At 38.4% G+C, this 23,414-nt stretch overlaps 1 protein-coding gene across 3 annotated transcripts in view; it reads right to left on the bottom strand.

Moving 5' to 3' along the window:
- The window catches only part of TAFA2 (TAFA chemokine like family member 2), a 550,254-nt gene that overhangs the window by 332,404 nt on the left and 194,436 nt on the right, over positions 1 to 23,414 (bottom strand). Inside the window, exon 2 of one of the 3 annotated variants that reach the window (XM_043888388.1) lies at positions 7,325 to 7,456. The exons of the other annotated variants lie outside the window; for them this stretch is intronic. Coding sequence (XP_043744323.1) covers positions 7,325 to 7,359 — 35 coding nt within the window. The 5' untranslated portion in view covers positions 7,360 to 7,456. The remainder of the gene's footprint in view (positions 1 to 7,324; positions 7,457 to 23,414) is intronic. 3 annotated transcript variants of the gene reach the window in all.

Below are 23,414 nucleotides of genomic sequence, written 5' to 3'. Positions count from 1 at the left end.
TCTTTCTCAAGATTGCTTTGGCTATTCGGGGTGGTCTGCGTTTTCATACAAACTACTTGTGCACACAGTAGGGGAAGGAGGTGGAGTGAACTGAGAACAAGCACTGACATATATACCACTGCGCATAAAACAGCCAGCCAACGGGAAGCTGCCGTATAACACGGGGAGCTCAGCCTGGGGCCCCGGGCAGCCAGAGAGGCGGGTGGGATGAGGGGACGGAGGCTCATGGAGGAGGGATGCACACACACATATAGATGTGCACACACATACATATACATGCAATTAAGACTAATCTGCATTGCTGTGTGGCAGAAACCAACACAAGACTTATCTGTAAAGCACTTATCTTCCAATTAAAAAAATAAGCAATGAATAACTTAAGTCTTTAAAAAAAAAAAGGAGTCAATGGTAACCTAATGGTACATCATGATGCCTTTCATTCACCTCATTTCATCTCATCATGTGGGCATTTTCTCATCTCACATTATCACAAGAAGGAGGCTGAGTAAAGCTATGTAGAGAAAGAGACCACATTCACATAATTTTATTAAATTATAATGTTATAATTATTCTATTATTATTGCTGTTATCTCTTAATGGGTCTAATTTATAAATTAATCGTAGGTATTCATGTATAGGAAAAAAACATAGTATATAGGGTTCAGTGCTATCTATACTTTAAAGTATCCACTGGGGGTCATGGAATGTATTCCCCAAGGATGGGGGGTAGAATACTGTATTGTCTTTTCCTTTTGATCAAGCATTTTAAGACAAATAAAATATAGCAACAAAAAAACAGCTATAAAAATATCACACTCCTGGAAATAGTTAAATGGTTAATGTTAAATATTTCACATAGTTCTTATTCTTTTAAAAATAAAGCTTTTAAGAGAATAATGCTTCTCAAGAAAGAAAAAGGGAAAGTGGTAACATAGAAAAAATATAAATTTTAAATGTATGAACATATGCTAGTACCTATTGCTTTTTTTTTGTTATGACACTGCCAACACTTGTTAAAATAGAAGTATTTCAACATATGATCACACACTGTGACATCTTCTAAGTTTGATCCAAAAATGGTATGCCTAGAATTCATCTAAAAGAAATATTAGACTGTGTTAAAAATACTGCTACTATAAAAGCCCAACTTTATGAAGGACAGATTTTAAGTGTACTTGTAATCACTAAGGAATAAGCAAAGTGATGAAATTGTTAACATATCCAAATATTCCTAGTTGGCTTTCTGCTATTACCATATATCTAGATGTACCAGGATTACACAGAAGAAAAATGATTGCAGTCATTTGGTGTTTAGTAAAATACCTGACACTATCCATTTTATTGCCAACATTCAGGCCCCATATTGTACATGATGGGAGAAACGACCTTTGAAAGAAAATTGTGGGGTTAAATAGAGAAAAATCAAAAAGAAACTGACAGAAAGGACTGTTGTTGTGATCATACTTGGATCTCCTTCTCAAATGACCAAATCCTCGAAACCAGTAAAATTTGTTACGCTTGTGAATGAAAATTTCCATCCAAGTACACACGAGGGCTTCCCTGGTAGCTAAGCTAGTAAAGAATCCGCCTGCAATGCAGGAGACCCCAGTTGATTCCTGGGTTGGGCAGATCCTCAGGAGAAGGGATAGGCTGCCCACTCCAGCACTCCTGGGCCCTCCTGGTGGCTCGGCTGGTAAAGAATCCGCCTGCAATGCAGGAGACCTGGGTCCAGCTCTTGGGTTGGGATGATCCCCGGGAGAAGGGAAAGGCTGCCCACTCCAGTACTCTCGCCTGGAGAATTCCATGGACTGCATAGTCCATGGGGTCACAAAGAGTTGGACGTGACTGGGCGACTTTCATTTTCACTGTCGAGTACAAATTACAAGGAAGGAAATCCAGTAGCACATATAACCAGCTTTTTGAAAAAAGGCAAAGGCGTGAGAACTTCTGTATCTAGCCATCTTTAGAATCATCATCTTGAATGCATAATTTCTGATCTTCATAACATTTTGCAAAGTAGTAAACTACTTAAATCCAATTAAATGAATTTTGGGAATATCATAAGAGCAAACGGTGCAGAAGGGAATCATCATCTTCCCTGGTACCCATCCTTCTTACAGAGGTACCAAAAAGCAGGTGAGAAACCTCAAGATCCCAAAATTATTCATTCATTTAATACGCACTTCTTGTGCGCCTAGTATATGTCAGGAATGAGCAGCTGCTGAGAATATAAAGATGATATATAGTGTGAACCCCTTTAGATCTGACAGAATTAATAACATAGCAAACAGGACTTTTGCATGTGAGCATACTAGTTAAGTTACTTCAGCCGTGTCTGACTCTTTGCAACCCTACGGACCATAGCCTACCAGGCTCCTCTGTCCATGGGATTACCCAGGAAAGAATACCGAAGTAGGTTGCCGTTCCCTCCTGCAGGAGATCTTCCCGACCCAGGGATCAAACCTCCATCTCTTAAACATCTCTTACACTGGCAGGCAGATTCTTTATCACAAGCACCACCTGGGGAGATTTGGTGGGTAACAGTACCACCACAGAATACCCAAGTCAAAAAGAAATCGAGTATTAGATATGGAGCAATTTAGACACATTCATTTTGCCATTTCAGATATAAAAATGTTATGTAAAAGTTTCATATTATTTCAAATGACTAAGCCATCACAAGCAATACATTATGTCATTCCATCCTTTTATCACCCCTAGAAAGTACTAAGAGACTTCCCTGATAGTTCAGTTGATAAAGAATCTGCCTGCAATGCAGGAGGCCCTGGTTCAATTCCTGGGTCGGTAAGATCTGCTGGAGAAGGGAAAGGCTATCCACTCTGGTATTCTTGCCTGGAGAACTCCAGGTCGCAAGGAGTTGGACACGACTAAGCGATTCTCACTTTCACTTTCAGAAAGTACTAAGAGAATTACATTCCTTGTTTTGCATATAAGGAAACCAATGTTCTGAAAATTTTATGACTCCTACAAGGTGAAAAAAATAAGATTTTAGATCTGAACTCTGTTCTGCTAGCATCTAAGTCTATGGTTTTTCCATTTATAACAATTTATCTTATCATAAAGAATAAATGCATCTTCCTTCTGTTTCCTGCTTCAAACTCTGACGGGAATGCCTTAGTTCAACTGCACTATATGTCCAAATAATTCAATGTACTTTGAAAAAGGCCTCCAAACAGCTTTCCATTACCATAAAAGCATAAAGGGAAGTGGCCCATAGAGGTAACCTTATTATAAATATCATACTTAGATGTGATTAAGGAACACGCCATTCTCCACTAATTTTTATATCATCTGACTATATTTTGCCAGCATTAAAACATCCCTACAAAACCATTAATTTGAAACTGTAGCATAAGATACTCAATGAGCTCCAGGTCTTGCATTAAGTAGACCAGCATCTCAGCAACTCCACTAAGCTCTTCTGGATACCTCAGTTTGCCTCACCTGTGTATCAGAGCTAGTACTGACCACCACATTTGTGAAATGCTTGGTTGAGCTCTCAACACATAAATGCTAAATAAATCATACATTTGTATATAATTTTCAAATGTTCTTAAGTCATTTTTATAATGAATGTACAACATTACAGATAGAATCTATAGAAATCTAGAATCTCTAAGGTCTAATTTTTTTAGTCATATCCAGTAGACATTGAATACATAAAAGTGATTTAGCAATGAGAATAAAATTCCAGACCACCTGCTATACATCTAGTGCCTAAAGAATTATCAATACATATTAATTATCTGACTGTTACATTATTAAAAGTTGATAAGTCTGTATTTCTCCTAAGGTAAATATAAAAAACAAAATATCTGGTCTGTAACAAAACTTATTTGTATTACTTTTATTTTCCTTTAATATATCACGTTGAAACTAATGAAAAGCACACATACCATATTCTCCATTTCTCAGCATTTCTAACAAACTTCTGGTTTATAACAGTGTTGCTCTTGTTGTTGTTTTAACTTCTTGTCGATGTTTTGTGGTAGCACAGAGGTGCCTGTGGTCAGAAAGTATTTCCCATTTTTCTTAGTACTTTCAAAGTTTCATTGCTTATACACTTATTCAATTTCGTCTAAGCACACAAGTAGAAAAATCTCTGCAAGAGTGATATTGTGTCCAAATTATTTCATCTCAGACTTTGCCCTATTCCTAAAATTACACTACAGAAACAAATATCTGGAATTTTAATGGCTACGAATCCAATCTAAAACACAGTACTTGAAATTTAATCTCACCAATAACACTGGAGAATCAATATGTTTTAGATATGATAATACTGCCTAATACTCCACAATAAAATGCACTCATAGAAGAAAAAAATAAAATCCTCTTTTCTCAATTATTGCAAGGTTGGAAAAAGATCACTTAAATATAAATACTGGAGGAAAATGTAGCTTACAGAAAATAATGTAAATGCATTCATGCTGCAGACAAACAAAAGTTGCCCAGTTAACGAAGAGTTTAGGGCCTCAGTGCACACTTACACACCCTTCTTATTAAAATGCTGGAAATTAATTCCTTGCCTAAGAGGCATTCATGGTTCCATATTTAAAATCATACAGGTTCACAGGGGGAACATTTAGTTTATCTGCAGATGCTGTCATGCGAATTTAGCCTATTACAGAGCATTTGCAGTTCACAGACAAAGAATCAGTAAATTCAGTGGGATAGGCTATGCGAGAAGGATTAGGTTATCAGATTATAAATGAGGAAGAATTTTACTGCGTGGAAATCAGTGAGGTAAATTCAAGCTTTGCAGCTTATAAATTCATGGTATTTACGGTAAGGGCAACACAATAGAAATCAATGCCTGCCTCTACCCACCCACAAATCTCTAATCACAGCATGTTAACAGACTTGAACTAATATAGAATTAAGTAGAACACAATTTTCCTGGTTAACATACTTTAAAAATAAGTGTTAAAAGCATTTATTAAGAAACGCAACAAGAAAAAGGAAAGAAGACTTCCTGTTGCTACTAGGTACCATTTGAGACTTAAATACATAATAAGTCTATAATTCCAATATCTAATTTTTCAGGCAAACAATACCCCCAGATATTTACCACCACAAACATCATCACACAGTATGATGACGCTGCCGGACCTGATCTATTATAAAAAAACACCCTTATTGCTACTATCCCAATACCACAGTGTGAGTAATAAACCAGTGTGAGGTGCACGGTATTACTTAGTGAACTGCAATAATGTGAAACTGCTTTTCAATAGAATGTGTAGAAACCAGGTCATTCCATTGGATAACCTATCTTATTCACTCAGCTACTTCAGTCTTTAAATCTTGACCACTTACAGTTAGGCACTATGAGAGATTCAACATGTAAATAAGATAAATTAGGTGTAAGTTAAGCCATCATGTAAGGTTACCTTCAAATATAGCATAGTCAAGAGCCAAAACACCATCACACTTTTACAAAAGTTGGTATAACAGCAACAAGTTTCATTTCACAAACCGTACCCAACTGGTCTTATCAATATATGCAGAGAAGAAATGACCAACCTTTTTAGATACACTTTTCACAAATAGTGCCTAGGACACAAGAGATGCTCCAGAAATACTAGATGGCTGATTGTTGACAGATACCTTTTGTGAGCTACTATGAAACAAATTCACCAAATTTTTACAATACACATTATCCCACTGGGTTCTATAACATACGTTAAGTTGGAAGACCTTACTGGTATCACTAATCTTGATTCTATATTAGGCACCAAAAAGCAAGTAATTAAAAGCTACATCCTCAAGGTTATTGTGTACATTTAGAATATTAGTGAGTTAAATTTGGCACAAGATACCAATATGCAGACTTAATCAAACGGTATATTAACCAATGATGCTGAGTAATTAATTTTGTGTTTGTGAGATGGAAAGAATATAAAACTGTTTTCAGCTACTTCTCATCTTGGCTGCCATCATTATATATACCAAAAAAGCAACTCAAAGTCAGATTCAGGTAGCATATATTAAGCACAACTATTAAATATCAATCAATGGACTGAACCTTCCTACATAAATTGATGATTCTGATATTCAACCAGGTTTAAAAACCAATCTGCCAGTGTTTGAGTATAATATTTCCACAAAGTCACATCTAACTCCCTTCAGTAGTGGGACAAACAACCTGGAAAAGGCCATGCACTTCATCTTTGAAGCATGCACACATGCACAAGAATGCTTATCCCACCACCTCTTGAGTCTTTCAAACAAGCCCTCTTGCTGTCCTACACGAGAGCACAGCTCATCACAAACATGAAAATAGTTGTCATTTATTTCTCCACTTCCTTCAATTTAAAGTGGTCTGTCCGTCATTGATCTTTTTGACAGCATCACATCTTATCCTTTCACGTAATTTACAATGGATGTATCAGCTGTGTGTTCACTTGTTACCTCCTGCGCTCTCCTCTAGGGCTCTGAGTTCAAGGACCAAGGCCGTTTGTGCACCATTGCATGGCCAGCACCTAAGGCACAGAGGTACTTAGCATACGGAGGCAGCACACAGCAGTACTCAGCATATGGATACTCAGCCGATGGATGAATAAACAAATGATCTGGAGGGCATAAGTGCAAATTCAATTTTGTTAAAAATTTCTTAAAAACTTAGGTTGTCACAGAAAGAGGAAGTGCCTGATTTAACTGGTCTCCTACATAGCAGAAAATTCCAGTAAAAGATTTTTAAATGGTTTTTTAAGTAAACAAACTTTTCCAATAATGAAAGTCAGCAGTATCTTTATGCTATACATATTTACTGTTGCTCCACAATGTACAACAATGCCTCAAACACTGGTAACAGCACAGAAAACAGGTCTTCCCTTCAGGATGTGATAACAAGATTTAAGAGTTTACTATATGAAGAAGTAAAGTAGAATATTTACTGCATTAAGTTCACAAGCTTGCAAAGATACAGCAGTAGAACGTCAGTCTCAGTAATTGGATATTAACCATTATAAGAAAAAGTGGGAAAATGTAGGCCTCAGTTTAGACCAATAAATCATGGAGTTATAAAACTAAAACAAGCAGTCAAATTTAGAGACAGGAAGCAGAATGGTGGTCACAAAGGGCTGAGGAGAGAGGAGAATGGGGAGTTGGGGCTTTACGGGCACGGGATTTCATTTGGGGAGGATGGAAACGCTGTGGAGATGGATGGTAGTGATGGTTGCATGACACTTTGCATGTACTTAATGCCACTGAACTGTACACTTAATCAGAATGATCAATTTTATGTTATGCATTTCTTCCACAATGAAAAAAAAAATTGAGTCACACAAGCTGATTATACCTTCTGACAATACGACTGTCGTCCGGCGCCTCCATGTACAGAAGGGCTGGTCCTGAGTCTGCTGCCGACTTCCACGTGCTCCAGGATGGAGACACAGCCCCAGGATCAGGATCTTCACAAAAAGAAAGACAGCTGCATTTGACAAACGATGCATCATTATATGACTAGCAAGGAACCTCAAGGACATTTGACAGCTCATTTTTTACTCAAATTCCCTTTGAGGAAAGTTCTCCAGGGCTATGAGATCCAGTGCTTTGTTGTTTTTTTTTTTAATTCTCTCACCTTCAAAACACAGAGAGAAGTTTTACCTCTCAAGTGAAAAAAAACAAAGTCCAACTCTGAAAAATCTCAAGACACAACCACCAGAAATGACTTCAGGATGCAATTGAGATCCATTGACAAAGCTCACTGGAAAATGTTACCACCACCTGAATACCGTGTCTGTTCTCAGTCCCTTCTTCATACCACCACCAAGGGAAACAAAATTTAGAATCAGGATGCAGGTGGCACATTACTCGGGGAAGGGGGCTTTTTTGGATATAAAATGCAAGGCATACTGTGACAAGACTCCTTTGAGCCCTTCTCAGAATCAAGCAACCAACCAATCAATCTAACCTACCAACCACTCATACGGAAAACAGAACCATCAACAGCGTCACTGTCAAGCCAGTCAACAGCATTTATTATTATGTGTACAGGGTACTAGTAGACAAAACAAAAGAAAGACATCATTTGCCCCACAGGAGCTCGAAACAGGAAGGAAGACAATTTGTACTCTGTGTTTAGGGTAGAAAATCAGAACACAGTGATGAAGAGGGTGGGCTCTGAAGTGAGACTAACTGGGATGCAATCGCAACTCACAACTTGTTCGCTGCACGTCGTTAATAGTAACAAAGGGCTTAGCACACACCAGGAAGTTTGGTCTATAATCCATCCCAGTTAATCCTCACAAACCCTATAAAGTACATACCACTCTTATTTTACACATAAACTCAAGTTATTTAAATTCCCTGAGGCTCAGTTTCTCTGGGAAGGGGAAAGGATTAATACCAACTCATACCACTGTTTTGCAAGTTAAATGAGTTAATGTGTAAAAAAAATAAATAAAAATAGGATACTGTAGGCTATCAATGAATGAATACTGATACCATGGTTTAATTACTACATATTTATGGAAATAGCACATATTTGGAAAAGTTTTTCTCGGGGAACATTTCAAAGACTGCTACTTTTTCTACACACCAAACTGTTGATAAATACAATTCAGCAAATGTGTGTGTTCCTGTTATATGCAAGACACTGTACCAGATACTACAATGTACACAAAGACATGTGACAAAATTTCTGTCATTAAGGTGTTTAAACCTTAATGAATGAATTTACAAGAAAATACATACTATCTTAAGACAGCTGACCAATGGACCGAGGATTGGGGTTTTCTGTGAAATGTCCCCGTTCCGTGTATTCTGTTACATTCAGCATCATTCTTTTGTTCCATAATTGCAATCTGACATTTTTTCCTCTATGAAATATGACTTCCTACAAGTTAAAGACTAGGTACATTCACCCAAGCATGGTTTCTCTTTTCTCCACATTGATATGGCATATATTTTATAAACACCTGTGCCAACTGAACACATGCTGATTTCCAATCACTGGTATGCAATTGTCTCAATAAAAGAAGATAAACAGCCTGCATTCAGACATTCTATTTATAATGACAACCTAAGCTACCACACTCACTACTATTTTCTATGATTATAATGAATGCAAATAAATTATCAATAATGAAAAAGCTTCTTATTCATCTCACATGGTGATGTGCTTTCAATTCCTACTGAGATTTCCAAACATATTTATGGTGAAATCGACCCAGAACACTGATCTCAATTGGAAATCTTATAGTTTGGGAGAATGCAGGAAATTTCCCCAAGGAAATAAAGAGATATATGATATAAGGTATGGATAGTATCACAGTAAATAAGTATTGAGCATATATAAGATGCCTGAGAAAATTTATAATGGAATATCTGACACTAAAACTAAGATATGTTATAAGATATCTCCTATCTCTTCTAGGCAAACCCCATCAAAGTTAACTTTTGAAAGCAGTTAACTTGCTGAAATAACATAATAATTAGTCAAAATCCTTTACATTTCACCACGAAATCTCCAGTACAACCAGTATCCCTTATCTTTCCAGGAAAGAATAGCAATCTATACATATGATTAAATAGTATTGCTAAGCAAAGGCTTAAGACAGTATTTTTAAAATACATCTACAGATTTTAATTCAGCTAAGCTGAAATTAAATTAGAAAACTGGTGTTTTATATCACACACAAAGCTTTTACTTCCTGAGCTTCCAATTTAATTGTTTTTGATTTTTTAGTGATACTTAACATTTTTAGTCGAGTTCAGTTGTATTCATTTCAGTGTTAGACACTGGAGTTACCTCATTATCAATAATGAAAGACAGTCTCATCATTATAGATTAGACTGATGCCGAACAGTCTCAACAGATAATTGAGAATGCTCATAAAAACATTTCATTGTCACTAAATGACTGTCAATGTCACATCCTATACTGGTACTAGGCATATAGTATAACTTCAGGAAATGATGGAAAAGAGCAACACAAGCAAAGATAATTAAAATACAGTATGAAAAGTGCTACACTAATGGGATATATAATATTAATACAAAGCTCCATAGAAGCACAGATGGATATGGACTCGCCAAAGACCCCATCTCTTTTTTCACCTGGAGAAGAGCTGAATTCTATTTTGAAAAGCTGATCATCTATCTTGAAGAACAAATAATAGCTCACTAGGCAGAAAATTAAAACGAGCAAATAAAAACAAGAAAGGACATTCCCAGTAAAGAAAGAGACAAGACTCACGGCCTGCAGGGAGAAAGAGACACGCTGCTTTTAGAGAATCAGTTCCTTGTGTCAGTGAGTTGCCATACACACTCAGATGTACTGGCTGAACACTGTTTTCATGCTGGGCATTTTGCTAGACGAGGGAGCGGCAAAGAGCACACAGACCAAATTTTTCCAGCTGCCTGATTTTGTATGGCCTGCAAACTAAGAACAATTTTTGTATTTTTAAGTGGATGAAAAAAATCAAGAGAAGAATAGCATTTCAAGGTACATGAAAATTGTATGGAATTCCAATGTTAGCGTCCATAAATAAAGTTGTATTGGAACACAGTCACATTCACACCTTTGCACATGGTCTGTGGCCGCTTTCGTGCTAGGCTGGCAAAACTCAGTAGTCGTAACAGTGAAAGTGCAGCCCACAAAGCCTAAACCATCTACTAAACTAGAGAAAGCTTGCCAATCCACGCGGTAGATGATGGGAAAAGAAAACAAGGTCTAGTTGTGGAGACGAACAGGAAACAGACCCACTCTTAGAATATTGTAGGAACAGTTAGGACATACAGCCCAAGGCACTGTGAATAAGAAAGGTCTATGACACTGGATTAGATTAAATTAGAAGAACAAATCACAAGAAGCCTTACCTGCTCATGCTTCAGATTTCATTCTGAAAGCAACGGCAAGACTTTGCAGGGTGTTAAGACAGCCCATGACATAACTGGTTTTGTATTTTAAAACAGCCATCCTGATCACAATATACCTAACTATACTTATTGTCTTTTTCTGGCAAAGCAAACACAGCATTGGCATGTAAGGACTATTTGCTCTCGGAAGAACCAAGAAGCATTCTTATCAGACAGCCGTCTTTCTTAGTTACTTTCTCTCTCAATGAAACAATGATAATAACAATAATCATTATTGTTTATGTGTTGTTATTGTTTAATCGTAATCATGTGCTGTGCTTTAGTCGCTCAGTTGTGTCTGACTCTTTGCGACCCCATGGACTGTAGCCTGCCAGGCTCCTCTGTCCATGGGGATTCCATTCTCCAGGCAAGAAGACTAGAGTGGGTTGCCTTGCCCCTCTCCAGGGAATCTTCCCAACCCAGGAATCAAACCCAGGTCTCCTGCCTCACTGGAAGATTCTTTACCGTCTGAGCCACCAGAGAAACCCAAAGATACTGAAGTGGATAGCCTATCCCTGCTCCAGGGGAACTTCCCAACCCAGGAATTGAACAGGGGGAGAAGGCAATGGCACCCCACTCCAGTACTCTTGCCTGGAAAATTCCATGGACGGAGGAGCCTGGTAGGCTGCAGTCCATGGGGTCACAAGAGCTGGACATGACTTAGTGACTAAAGTACCGCCAGCTGAAAACATTGAACACTTGTAGCATAACCTTAATTCCCTTTATCAAGCAAGAGAGGTAGCTGAGCCATCATTCATTCATCCTCATTCACCACTCACTACAATCAGGTACTAAGTGTCTCTCACGTGTCAGGAAGCAAAGTGAAGAGGCCAGGGTATACAACGGCAAGTAGTTTTTTTCCATTCCCAGGAGTTCCAGCAGCTGAATAAGAAAAGTAAACACACCACCAATCTCAGACCTGAAACCCAGTCACGGATCATTCCATCAACCCAGCATTATTCTGTTGGATACACCTAATCCTTGAAAACTTTCTTCTTTAAGTTTTCATTTCTAAATAGTTTTGTGGATGCCCATTACAGTAAAGATGATAGAGAGATGCAAAGAGAATTAACAAGTATTGGTAATGAGAATGAAACCCAGAAAGACAGAAATCAGTGCTTCACACATGGTGCTTTGGGCCTGTTTCCCAAAAACAAAGCTAATTAAACAACAAGGGATTGTTACCTGGCATGACTAGCTTAGAAATAGAGGGAAAAGGGCACAGGGGGACAGGAGGTGGACCCATCAAGGTTAAGGACAAGAGGTGAACTTGCATTTGCCTTCATTTATTCTAGGAAGTATTTCACACCTCTAAGTATTTTGCTTATATTAAATCAATTTGTTTTTAAGTTCAGATCTAAATTTAGCAATTACATGTACATCTAGGATACCAGTGTCTTTAATGTGTATTTCATAGGCTTAATCACTTCATTGTAAAATTGAACAGGGGTGGGGTGACAGATGACAAAGAAGAAAGTTACCATTGTATTAGAGTATTGCCCACACACTAAAAAATTTACAAACCCAAGACTTATGAACCGTAAATTAGAAACTATGATTTTGTGATTAGAAAGATGCTAAAGTGTGTCTGGAATTCCCTGCAGACTTCTTACAGTAGCAATATACATTTGAGACTCACTAGAAAACATTTGTACTTTGTCAAAAGTACACAAAATGCTCAGCAATGTAAAAAATTTTTAAAAAATTTAAAAAAGAAAACAACCCCAAGAGGGAAAGATAGCATTTTGCACCTCTGTATATTTTTCAATACACTGGAGATGGATAGCTTTACCACTATTCTTTCACTCTTTATATTCTAAACTTGACACGCTGACAAATGGGATTTTAAAAGGCAAAGAGAAAAAAAATCAGGTAGAGAAAACCACAGGTCTCTCCCCAAAACTTCCTACCAACATTTACCTCTCAATTTTTTTTTTCTTTACTGCAAATTACCATCCTTATTGCGGTAACTAACATCAGTTACCTTATTAGAAAGTTTAAAGAAGAGATAAAAAGACATTTGTTAAGACTGTCAAGTCAGAAGTGCAGATTTATTCTAAAGTACTTTTCTGTGTCTGACTTAATTAAAAGTTTTCCAACCTCAGGCTCAACTGTCTTCCCTCTACTGCTTGAAAAAATTCTGCTTCTATTCCTCTTACTTGCCTCAGATGTGGAGACATTCTCTGCATCATTTGGACCCCTTCATCCCCATCTCACCACACCATAATTTGGTACAATCACCCTTAGCTACACTAGAAAAGTCAATGAACAGCTCCATGATCTCAGCATTCATTCGCCTTAGCTCTCTGTACAGACTTGATATATACTACCAAAAAGATAACTTTCAAAAACCTACAGCCTAAGTAACCTAACCGTATTATGTGGGTTGAATAGTCATGGAGTGTTTGATAAATTGGGCCTAGCAACAAACAAGGGCTTCCCTGGTGGCTCAGATGGGAAAGAATCTGTCTACAATGCAAGAGACGCAGGTTCAAACCCTGGGTTGGGAAGATCCCCTGGAGAAGGGAATGGTTACCCACTCCAGTATTCCTGCCTGGAGAATCCCATGAACAGAGGAGCCTGGTGGGCTACAGTGACTCTCATAGGCATAGCTTCTTCTAAAATGATTCTGTGACAGTGTTCAAGGTGCCTACTGACTGGTGTGAACACAGCCTCTGCAGACTGTTTCTCCTTTGTAGATAGATGAAACTCCTGTCCCACCCGAGAAATCATTCTGATTCCTACATAAAGACGATCTATTATTTGACAGCTTTTTCTCAGTAGGACAGAGATAAAAAAAAAAATGTTATTGTGGACTGTTTCAACTCACAGCAAAGAGCTTCTGCAGAAAACTTATCTATAGATATTTCAGGCAGACGAGGTAAAAATTAGCAAGAACATCTTACTGCTGTTTTGCTAATGCCAGTGTAAAAAATATATGTATATATGTTTTAACTTGCTTTGTGTCACACTTAGTAAGGCATAAGAAGCATGCATTTTAAAGGCATCTAATAAAGCATGCCTCAGAGATACTGCAGCTTCAGTTCCAGATCACTGCAATACAAGAAATAATGCAATACACTGCAATACAAGTAGAAAGTCCCATGAATTTTTTGGTTTCCCAATGCCTATATGTTTACACTACATTGTACATATTAAGTGTATGATAGCATTGTGTAAATAATGTACACACCTTTATTAAAATATTTTATTGCTAAGACATGCTAGCTATCATCTGAGCCTTCAGCTAGCCCCAAGTATTTTGCTGCTGGAGGGTCTCGCCTTGATCTTGATGGCTACTGACTGATCAGAATGGTGGCTACTGAAGGTGGGGGCGGGGCTGTGGCAATTTCTTTAAAAAAAAAAAATACAATGATGAAATGTGCTGCATCAGTTGACCTTTCACCAACAATTTCTTTATGGTATGCAATGCTGTTTGGTAGCATTTTACCCACAGCAGAAATTCTTTGAAGATTGGAATCAATCCTCTCAAACTGTGCTTCTGCTTTATTAGCTAAACTTATGTACTATTCTAAATCTTTTGTTGTCATCTCAACAATCTTTTGAGCATCTTTACCAGGAGTAGATTGCATCTCAATAAATCATTTATTTGCACACTATAAGAAGCAACTCCTCGTTTGCTAAAATTTTATCATGAGATTTCAGCAGTTCAGTCACATCTTCAGGCTCCACTTCTGATTCTAATTCTCTTGGTATTTCCACCACATCTGCAGATGCTTCCTGGTCCACTTAAGTGTGGAAGCTCTCAAAGTCATCCAAGATAGCTGGAATCAGCTGCTTCCAAACTCCTGTTACTGTTGATATTTTGACTTCTTCCCATGAATAACAAACGTCCTTAACAGCATCTAGAATGGTGACTCCTTTCCAGAAGGTTTTCAATTTACAGTTGACCCTTGAACAATGAGGGAGTTCCGGATGCCAACCCTCAATACAGTTCAAAACTGCAAGTAACTTACAGTTGGCCTTCAGCATCCATAGGTTCAACCAACCATAAATCATGTAGTACTTCAGTATTCACTATTGAAAACAATCTGCATAGAAGAAGACCCATGAAGTTCAAATTATATTATTCAAGGGTCAACTCTACTTTGCCCAGATCCACCAGGAGTCATTATCTATATCAGTAGCCTCATGAAATGTATTTCTTAAAACATAAGATTTGAAAGTGGAAACTACCCCTTGATCTATGAACTGCAAAACAGATGTTGCATTAGTAATCATGAAAACAACAGTAATTTCATATATCATAGTCATGTATGGAAGTGAGATTTGGACTATAAAGAAAGCTGAGCACCAAAGAATTGATGCTTTTGAACTATGGTGTTGGAAAAGACTCTTGACAGTCCCATGGACTGCAAGGAGATCCAACCAGTCCATCCTAAAGGAAATCAGTCCTGAATATTCATTGGAAGGACTGATGCTGAAGCTGAAACTCCAATACTCTGGCCACCTGATGTGAAGAGCTGACTCATTTGAAAAGACCCTGATGCTGGGAAAGACTGAAGGCGGGAGGACAAGAGGATGACAGAGGGTGAGCTGGTTGGAAGCATCACCGCCTCAATGAACATGAGTTTGAGCAAGCTCCGGGAGTCGGTGATGGACAGGGAAGCCTGGCGTGCTGCAGTCCATGGGGTCACAAGGCGTCAGACACGACTAAGTGACTGAATTGAACTGAACTGATCATCTGCATCAGAACTCTTGGGTGACCAAGTGCATTATCAATGAGCAATACTACTTTGAAAGAAATTTTTTGTGGCAGTAAGTCTCAACAGTGCTTCTCTGGTGGCTGAGATGGTAAAGTATCTACCTGCAATGCAGGAGACCCAGGTTTGATCCCTGGGTCGGGAAGATCCCCAGGAGAAAGGAATGGCAACCCACTCCAGTATTCTTGCCTGGAGAATTTCATGGACTGAGGAGCCTGGCGGGCTATAGTCCATGAGGTCACAAAGAATTTGACACTACTGAGCAGCCAACACTTCACTTCAAGTCTCAACAGTAGGCTTAAAAATCTGAGTAGACCATGTTGTAATCAGATGTGTTGTCATCCATGCTTTGTTATTCAATTTCTAGAGCCCAGGAAGAGCAGATTTAGCATAAGCCTTAAAGGGCCCTAGGATTTTCAGAATGGTAAATGATCACTAGTTTCAGCTTCAAGCCACCAGCTGCATTAGTCCTTAACAAGAGAGTCAGCCTATGCTTTGAGTTCTGAAGCCAGAGCCACTGACTTCTCCTCTCTAGCTATGAAAGTCCTCCACAGCCTCTTCCTCCAATAGAAGGCTCTATTGTCTACAATGAAAACCTGTTGTTTGGTGTGGCCAAGAGCATCCATAACCCTGGCTAGATCTCCTGGATAACTTGCTGCTTCACCTTGCAGTTTTATGTTATGAAAATGGCTTCTTTCCTTCAACCTCATGAGTGAGCCTATGCTAGGGTCAAACTTTTCTTTGTAGCTTCCTCGCCTCTCTCAGCTTCAAATCACTAAAGAGAGTTAGGGCCTTGCTCTGGATTAGGCTTTGGCTTAAGGGAATTTTGTGGTCAGTCTGATCTTCTGTCTAGACTTTCTGTCTAGACTACAACTTTCTCCATATCAACAATAAGGCTGTTTCACTTTTTTGTTTTTAATCATTTGTGTGTTCACTGAAGTGTCAATTTTAATTTTCTTTCAGAAATGTTTCTCTATATTCACAACTTGGCTACCTGGCACAAGATGTCTAGCTTCCAGCCTATCTTAACTTCCAACATGCCTTCCTCACTAAGCTTAATCAATTCTAGCTTTTGATTTAAAGTGAGAAACATAAGCCTCTTTGTTTCACTTGAACCACTGTAGGGTTATAAATTGACCTTATTTCAATACTGTTGTGTCCCTGGGAATAGGGAGACCCAAGGAGAGTGAGAGAGATGGGGAAAGAGTCAGTTGGTAGAACAATCAGGACACACACGTTTAACCATTAAGTTTGTGCTTTTATATGGGTAAGGTTTAGGCACCCGAAAACAATTAACATTAAAGATCACTGACCAAATCACTACAACAAATATAATAAAAATGAAAAACTTGAAATATTGTGAGAATTATCAAAATGTGACACAGAATGAGAAGATGTTATTTAAAAAATAGCACCAAGAGACTTGCTCAATGAAGGGTTGCTACAAAACTTCAATTTGTACAAGATACAATATCTGTGAAGTGCAATAAAGTAATACATAATTAAATGAGGTGTGCCTATAATGAAAAACATGTTTTATGAGAAAACTTGTAACCAAATCCAAATTTTATTTTCTAGTTCTGATTTTTAAATTTTGGTTGTTCCATCTTAACTGCAATGTAAACTAGAGAGTCTACCTAGAGAAAAACTCTAATAAAAAATATTGAGCACCTGCTACATGCACTGTACAGAAAGCCAAGATGAGTAAATAGTCTAGACTCTAAAATAACTTAACATATATTAACATGGCAAACAATCAACCTTGTTTCATTTATTTCAGCACTTTTGGGAACCAAATCAATGAGGACCACTAATATTTTATATCTTAAGGGATTTTAAAAAACTAATAATACAATAATTAGAAGGGGCATTCAGATCATGCTTTTTAGATAAATAAACACTAACCATGAAAAAGATTAATCAGAATGAGTCAACTGCCTTTCTCTAGCCCTCTGACAAATCACTGGTGAAATGGAAAGGTTGGTTAGGTGTTCCACTTGTGTGATTTCCATTGCTCACTTGTGTCAGGAAGGCTGACCTGAGCAGATGGATGTAGCCAGTGTAAGAAGTCACACAAAGAAGAGAGGGGAGCACATGAACCCCTCTCTGCTAGGTCTCCCCACAATTTACACTGAGGTGAACCCATGATGGATTTGCTTCCTTCTGGCTAATGGGAACTTCCAGTCTCTTGGCAAAGCCTGGAAACATCCCTTGTCACTATGACAGGTTGATCTGCTTGCTAATCTGCTTTTCTCTTTTCAGCTCCAGCTCAACTTGACCTTTCGTGCCGCATATTCTGTCTTTTTTCTCACAAACAGCTCTGATTCCTCTATCAGCTGGCAGACAGGGGTCACTCTGTCCAACTTTGCTTTGGTCTGCAGAGCCTGGGCAATGGCCTGTTTTGAATCTGCTGATCAATGTTATTATTTGGCTTATTCTCTGTATCTCCTATTTTTATCAAAGGTTTCCATTTCAGAAAGAAATCAAAATTGTGGTAAATCTTTTGGGGATTCCAAGCTTAAACAAAATGCCTTCAACAAAGGAGAGCACTTACAATTATAAATTTGCATTTAAATGCTTGACCATGCTGGTATCACTTATGTAGCAATATCAAACAGCATGAGATAAATCAGGACACAGCTTGAAATTATAGTCCTAACTTATCCAATTTCATAATAATTTTAGGGTCTTTCCTTTAAAAACCAATAGCTCAAAGACTTACATTTTCCCACAGAATATTCTTCTGTTTTGCATAATAGCTCTCCCATGGTTCACAGAATGACATATATAAAAGCAATATTTCTATAATAATTATTCCTGATTTTTAAATTTAGCTAAATGACATCTGCCACATAACTATGAAATTAGACGAAATCATTGAACTAAAAGGCTAACTTAAAATATGTAAATGAAAATTTTCTAGGCTGGACCAAGAAAGTTACTTGTGAGTTACTATTTTGATTGCATTTTATGTTATTGCAAGACAAAGAATCAACAAGCCATATGTAGTCTTTGCACATGGCCCTAGACATAAGGTAGGGACTAAGAGGATAATATTTACAATCAAATAAATTAATAAGCTAGAATGTTGTTCATGAGACAATAGAGTAAGGATGAAAAAATGTTACTAGAGAAAATTATTCTTAAGAGAAGTTACATAAATTTTAAATTTTTAAGAAAATGAAATTCATGGTAACAAGCAAAGCAAGAAAAGATTCATAGTTTCTCTTTGCTAGTGTTATGATTGATAATACTTATATGTGTGTAGCATTTTCATATAAGAATCCCAAAACAATCTAGTGATTTTTTTTCCTTGCATAGTACATCAACATTACCCTACTTTATAAAGAGTAAATTTTACTCCTGCTCCAGGAAAGAAAAAAGAAAAAAAAGATCTTCATATGAGGCACTTTGCCATATGCCAGCCCCAGTTTGAACTCTGTCTTTGTAATCTAGACCTTCTATGCAGTTATTACCATTTTAGAGATAAAGAAATTGAAGAACACAGGATTTAATTAATCTACCCATTTGTCAAAGGTAAAAACTGATCAGGCAGAGATTCTAATCCAGGTGTCTGTACCACTCACGGGCTCCACCATCATGTTCTAATGCTTTACCATCTCCAGGCTCATCCAGAGAACTAAGAAAAGAGCCCAGGAGTTCTGAGGTGCAGTGGCTAAAAATCTCCTGTCTCCATGTTATCCAAATCAGTCATCCTTTTTTCTATGTGAAAGGATTCTGACCCTTCAGTCTAGATGTTTACTTCCTGACTCATCAGAGCTATAAAGGCAAGCTCTGTTATCAAACTGGTTGGGTTCAAATCTCAGGAAGCCATGTCATGGATGTGTTCTTATTTTCCTAAGAGAGAAAATTCCCCAAATATTTTTCTACTACTCTAGTGCCACATCAAGTTCTCAAGGAATGTATACAAATCTCATGTTCATACTCATTTTCTGTGATAAGTCTGAGCTTGAGGACCTAGTCTGTCTACCTAGAGCTGGACCAGGAAGGGAAAGGAAAACTGATGTTCATTCACCCCTCCACAGTGGGTCTCCCCATCTTTAACTTCTGAACCTTACCTCTTTGTCTGCAGGGTAAGAAATCAGTAGGTCTTAGAAAAAGACCACTTCTACCTAAGGCTCAAAGCAAAGACATTTATGAAATAATTCTCAGCTGCCAGCAACTCAGTACTCACAACGTGGCCAACGACAGAAGCCCCAGTGGTCAAACACGTCAACACAGCACAAAAGAAAAGCGTCACATGAGTACCTAGAATCCATCTCAGATTACAACGAAGTTCAAACAGATTGTGTAAACTCAGTTAGTTTTCCTAAGTTTCTCCTCAACTATTGCTTTAATCATAACAGAAGGTTCTCAAAGCCCCTGACAGCCAGCAGTTGCAAAGTTGACACCAGGTTGATGGGCCACCTGTTGCAAGGCAGGAGCCAAGAACAAATGTGAGCAAAATCAGCTTTGTTTATTAAGCAGCAAAAGGGACATCTGTCATAACAGCCAGTACAACCACCCCAGAGGACAAACTGTAGACCAAACTATTCAGTGCCTGTTTGCTTCCGTCAACCCCTCCTTCACATCGAATACATATCTAAGAGGGATCTCTGGCATTTATTATCTGTGCTGTGATAACAATAACATGTCACAAAAACCCCAATTATTTCCACTCTTAATACATGGGCTACATGAGTATTTACTGTGCAATTCATAGATACACATTAGAAAATTTATAAAGATGGATATTTTAAGTGAAAGTGAAGCAGCTCAGTCGTGTCTGACTCTTTGCGACCCCGTGGACTGTAGCCCCCTAGGCTCCTCTGTCCATGGGATTCTCCAGGCAAGAATACTGGAGTGGGTTGCCATTTCCTTCTCCAGGGGATCTTCCCAACCCAGGGATCGAACCCAGGTCTCCCACATTGTAGGCAGATGCTTTACCCTCTGAGCCACCAGGGAAGCCCATTTTAAATCAACAATACGGTAAATAGTGAAAACGGAAAATGTTGTCGATGTACTTAATTTTTAATTAAAAATTAGGTAACATTTTAACTCAAATAATTGGTTTTAAACAACTTTTATATTTTTATCCCAAGTGAAAACAGGCCAGCTATTCCGAGCCACTGAGCTGGGATACATAATCTATAAGGGAGACCACCAGCGGCAGCACTGTTGGGGTCGATCGAGATGACAGAAAAGAAGAAAGCCATCAAATTGTGGAAGACCTAGCATGTGCTTGACATGCTGGACAGGTTGCCCTGTATGTTCCTTTTCAACATTAATATTACGCTTGTGAGGGGGGCATTATTGTAGTCATTTTATAGATAACAAAATGATATCTCTGAGTAATTCAGAGATGTGACTCATCTGAGGTCAAACAGGTAAAAACCAGCATGTCTTCTGCTTGCAGAGTTACCAACTCCAGTAAACTCTGTATGATAGTTTCTATGTCCCATGCCTGAAAAACTTAAATTCACATGAGAGAGTGCCTTTCAGACAATACGGCAGGACATCCTCCGCTGACCAGGCAAACAGGTCTTCCCCTTTACCCATCCACAAAAAAAAGTGGACTATTAAGGCAAGAGAAAGTGCAATCACTGTATATTTCTATATCACTTCACTAGTTAAAACAGAGGTCAGAGTCTCTCTAAAATGGCCAGAACAATAAACCCAGATGAGGAAGGTTGACTCTAGCTCTCATGATCATGGCTGCATGGATGAAATTACACAGGGGAGGAATTTCTCCTTCCTCTCTCTCTTTTTCTCTCTCTTATTCTCACTCTCTCTCTCTCATTCACACACATACACACACACACACACACATACCGTGCAGGGTCTAGAGAAGTTTCTGGAGAATCAGGATGAACACTGCAATAGCATCACACCAGTATATGGAAAAAATGACCTCAGAATTAACATAGGGCACTACTTTTAGAGTAAAGTACTTTTATTTCCCATTGAGATCTCTTCTGACTCCTTCATATTAAATAGTCATCACAATAATTCTTCCGTGGTGTTGACCATGTATATTCTAGCAACATAAAAATACACAATTTATCCTACTGGAGGAAATCACAATGCTCATTTTCACCACTCATTAATTTTCATCATTTCACTGTGCAAGAGGAGAAGCTCAGATAAGATAAAAATACACCAAAATTCTTAGAAACCCACAGATGGTGGCAGAGTGAGGAGGTAGCTGGTTGGGGTTAGAAGATTATGGAGATGGAAACTCCTAGAAACTCAGAGACAAGGGTATGGTAAGAATCGCCTAAGTGCACATTTCAATGACCAAAAATTAAGATGGAGAGAGAGAGCCATGAGGGAAACTTTGGAGAAACAAAGAGAGAAGACCCAAGGGAGTTGGAGGCCAAAGAAATGAGTAAGAGCAGTTTAAAGGAATTTAGGAGGCCAGAGCATGGGCTGAAAACAGCAGTGAGGAACAAGGAAGACCTGCATCCCATCAGCAGGCCTGTGGGCGTAAAGCAGAGGTACAGAGGAAAATCGCCACTTCTTGCCAGGCTGGCCATCAAAACAGCAACCTCAGAGAAAGCTAGATGTCAGATAAAGAGAGTAAGAGGAACATACAGAGAAAAGCCTAAAACCATCACAGCTTTTTCTGATAACAGTCCATGGGCTCTAGAAAGCACCAGGAAGAGGTTTCAGGAGTCAGGGAGGAGTGTTATAAGGGACAGGACAGCCAGTGTACAGAAGCTGAAATAATTCGGTATGGGACATGGTGGGGTATGACCTGGAAGACTGAAAGTTCTTATTGGGACTGACTAACATGAGTAAAAAGACAAGGTGTGTCCCAGTCAATACACGAGAAGATCAAGAGGTGGGTCCAGTGCAAAAGCCAAGATCTTTTAGATTACCAAGACAGTGCTGACGAATCCACAGAACATTATAAAGAATACACATTGCTGTGCATATTTATCTTGAGAACTTGAAGAACACAAATTTAATAGTCATCTAGGCTATAAAATCTCTCTTGCAATAAAAGCACAAATGTCTCCATGTTCCAAAATGGTGTCACTTCTGATCACCTATGCTTCTGCTGCTGCTGCTAAGTCGCTTCAGTTGTGTCCGACTCTGTCCGACCCCATAGACGGCAGCCCACCAGACTCCCCCGTCCCTGGGATTCTCCAGGCAAGAACACTGGAGTGGGTTGCCATTTCCTCCTCCAAGGCATGAAAGTGAAAAACGAAAGTGAAGTCACTCAGCCATGTTCAACGTAGCGACCCCATGGACTGCAGCCTACCAGGCTCCTCCATCCATGGGATTTTCAAATCACCTATATTTCATAGCATGTGGAGCATAATTCAAATATTTATGGTGACCTACTGTACTACCAATCTTATTTTGTTTCGAGTATGCTCTAATATTTTCAGAATGAATTTTCCAGACCAATTTAATTTCTTATCTGATAAGAAATATATAGCTGATATACCATAAGGAATATTGTGAAGAAACAAACAGTAAATTATTTGTAACACAGTAAAGATTTTAATTAGGCCCTGCTTGCTTTCAATGATCAAACTGGGGAAATATGGTCCGTAATGTAAATAACATTTAAAAGCTGGCTGGCAGGTATACTTAAAAAGCAGTTATTGATGGCCTAATACCAACCTGGAAATGCAAAGCAAGTGTTAGTCCAAGAGATCAGTGGTAAGTGATGAATTACGAACACTTCTGCTGCTAATTTTAACACAAAGAATAACGCTGAACATACAAAGCAGAAGGAGATAGCTATGATGAGGGAAAACACACCAGAGAAACGGAATGGACAGGACTTCA

The sequence above is a fragment of the Cervus elaphus genome, chromosome 3, assembly GCF_910594005.1.
Source record: "Cervus elaphus chromosome 3, mCerEla1.1, whole genome shotgun sequence".
NCBI classification, from domain to species: domain Eukaryota; kingdom Metazoa; phylum Chordata; class Mammalia; order Artiodactyla; family Cervidae; genus Cervus; species Cervus elaphus.
The sequence above is the reverse complement of the archived record's forward strand: the minus strand, read 5'-3'. Positions and strand labels throughout refer to the sequence as shown.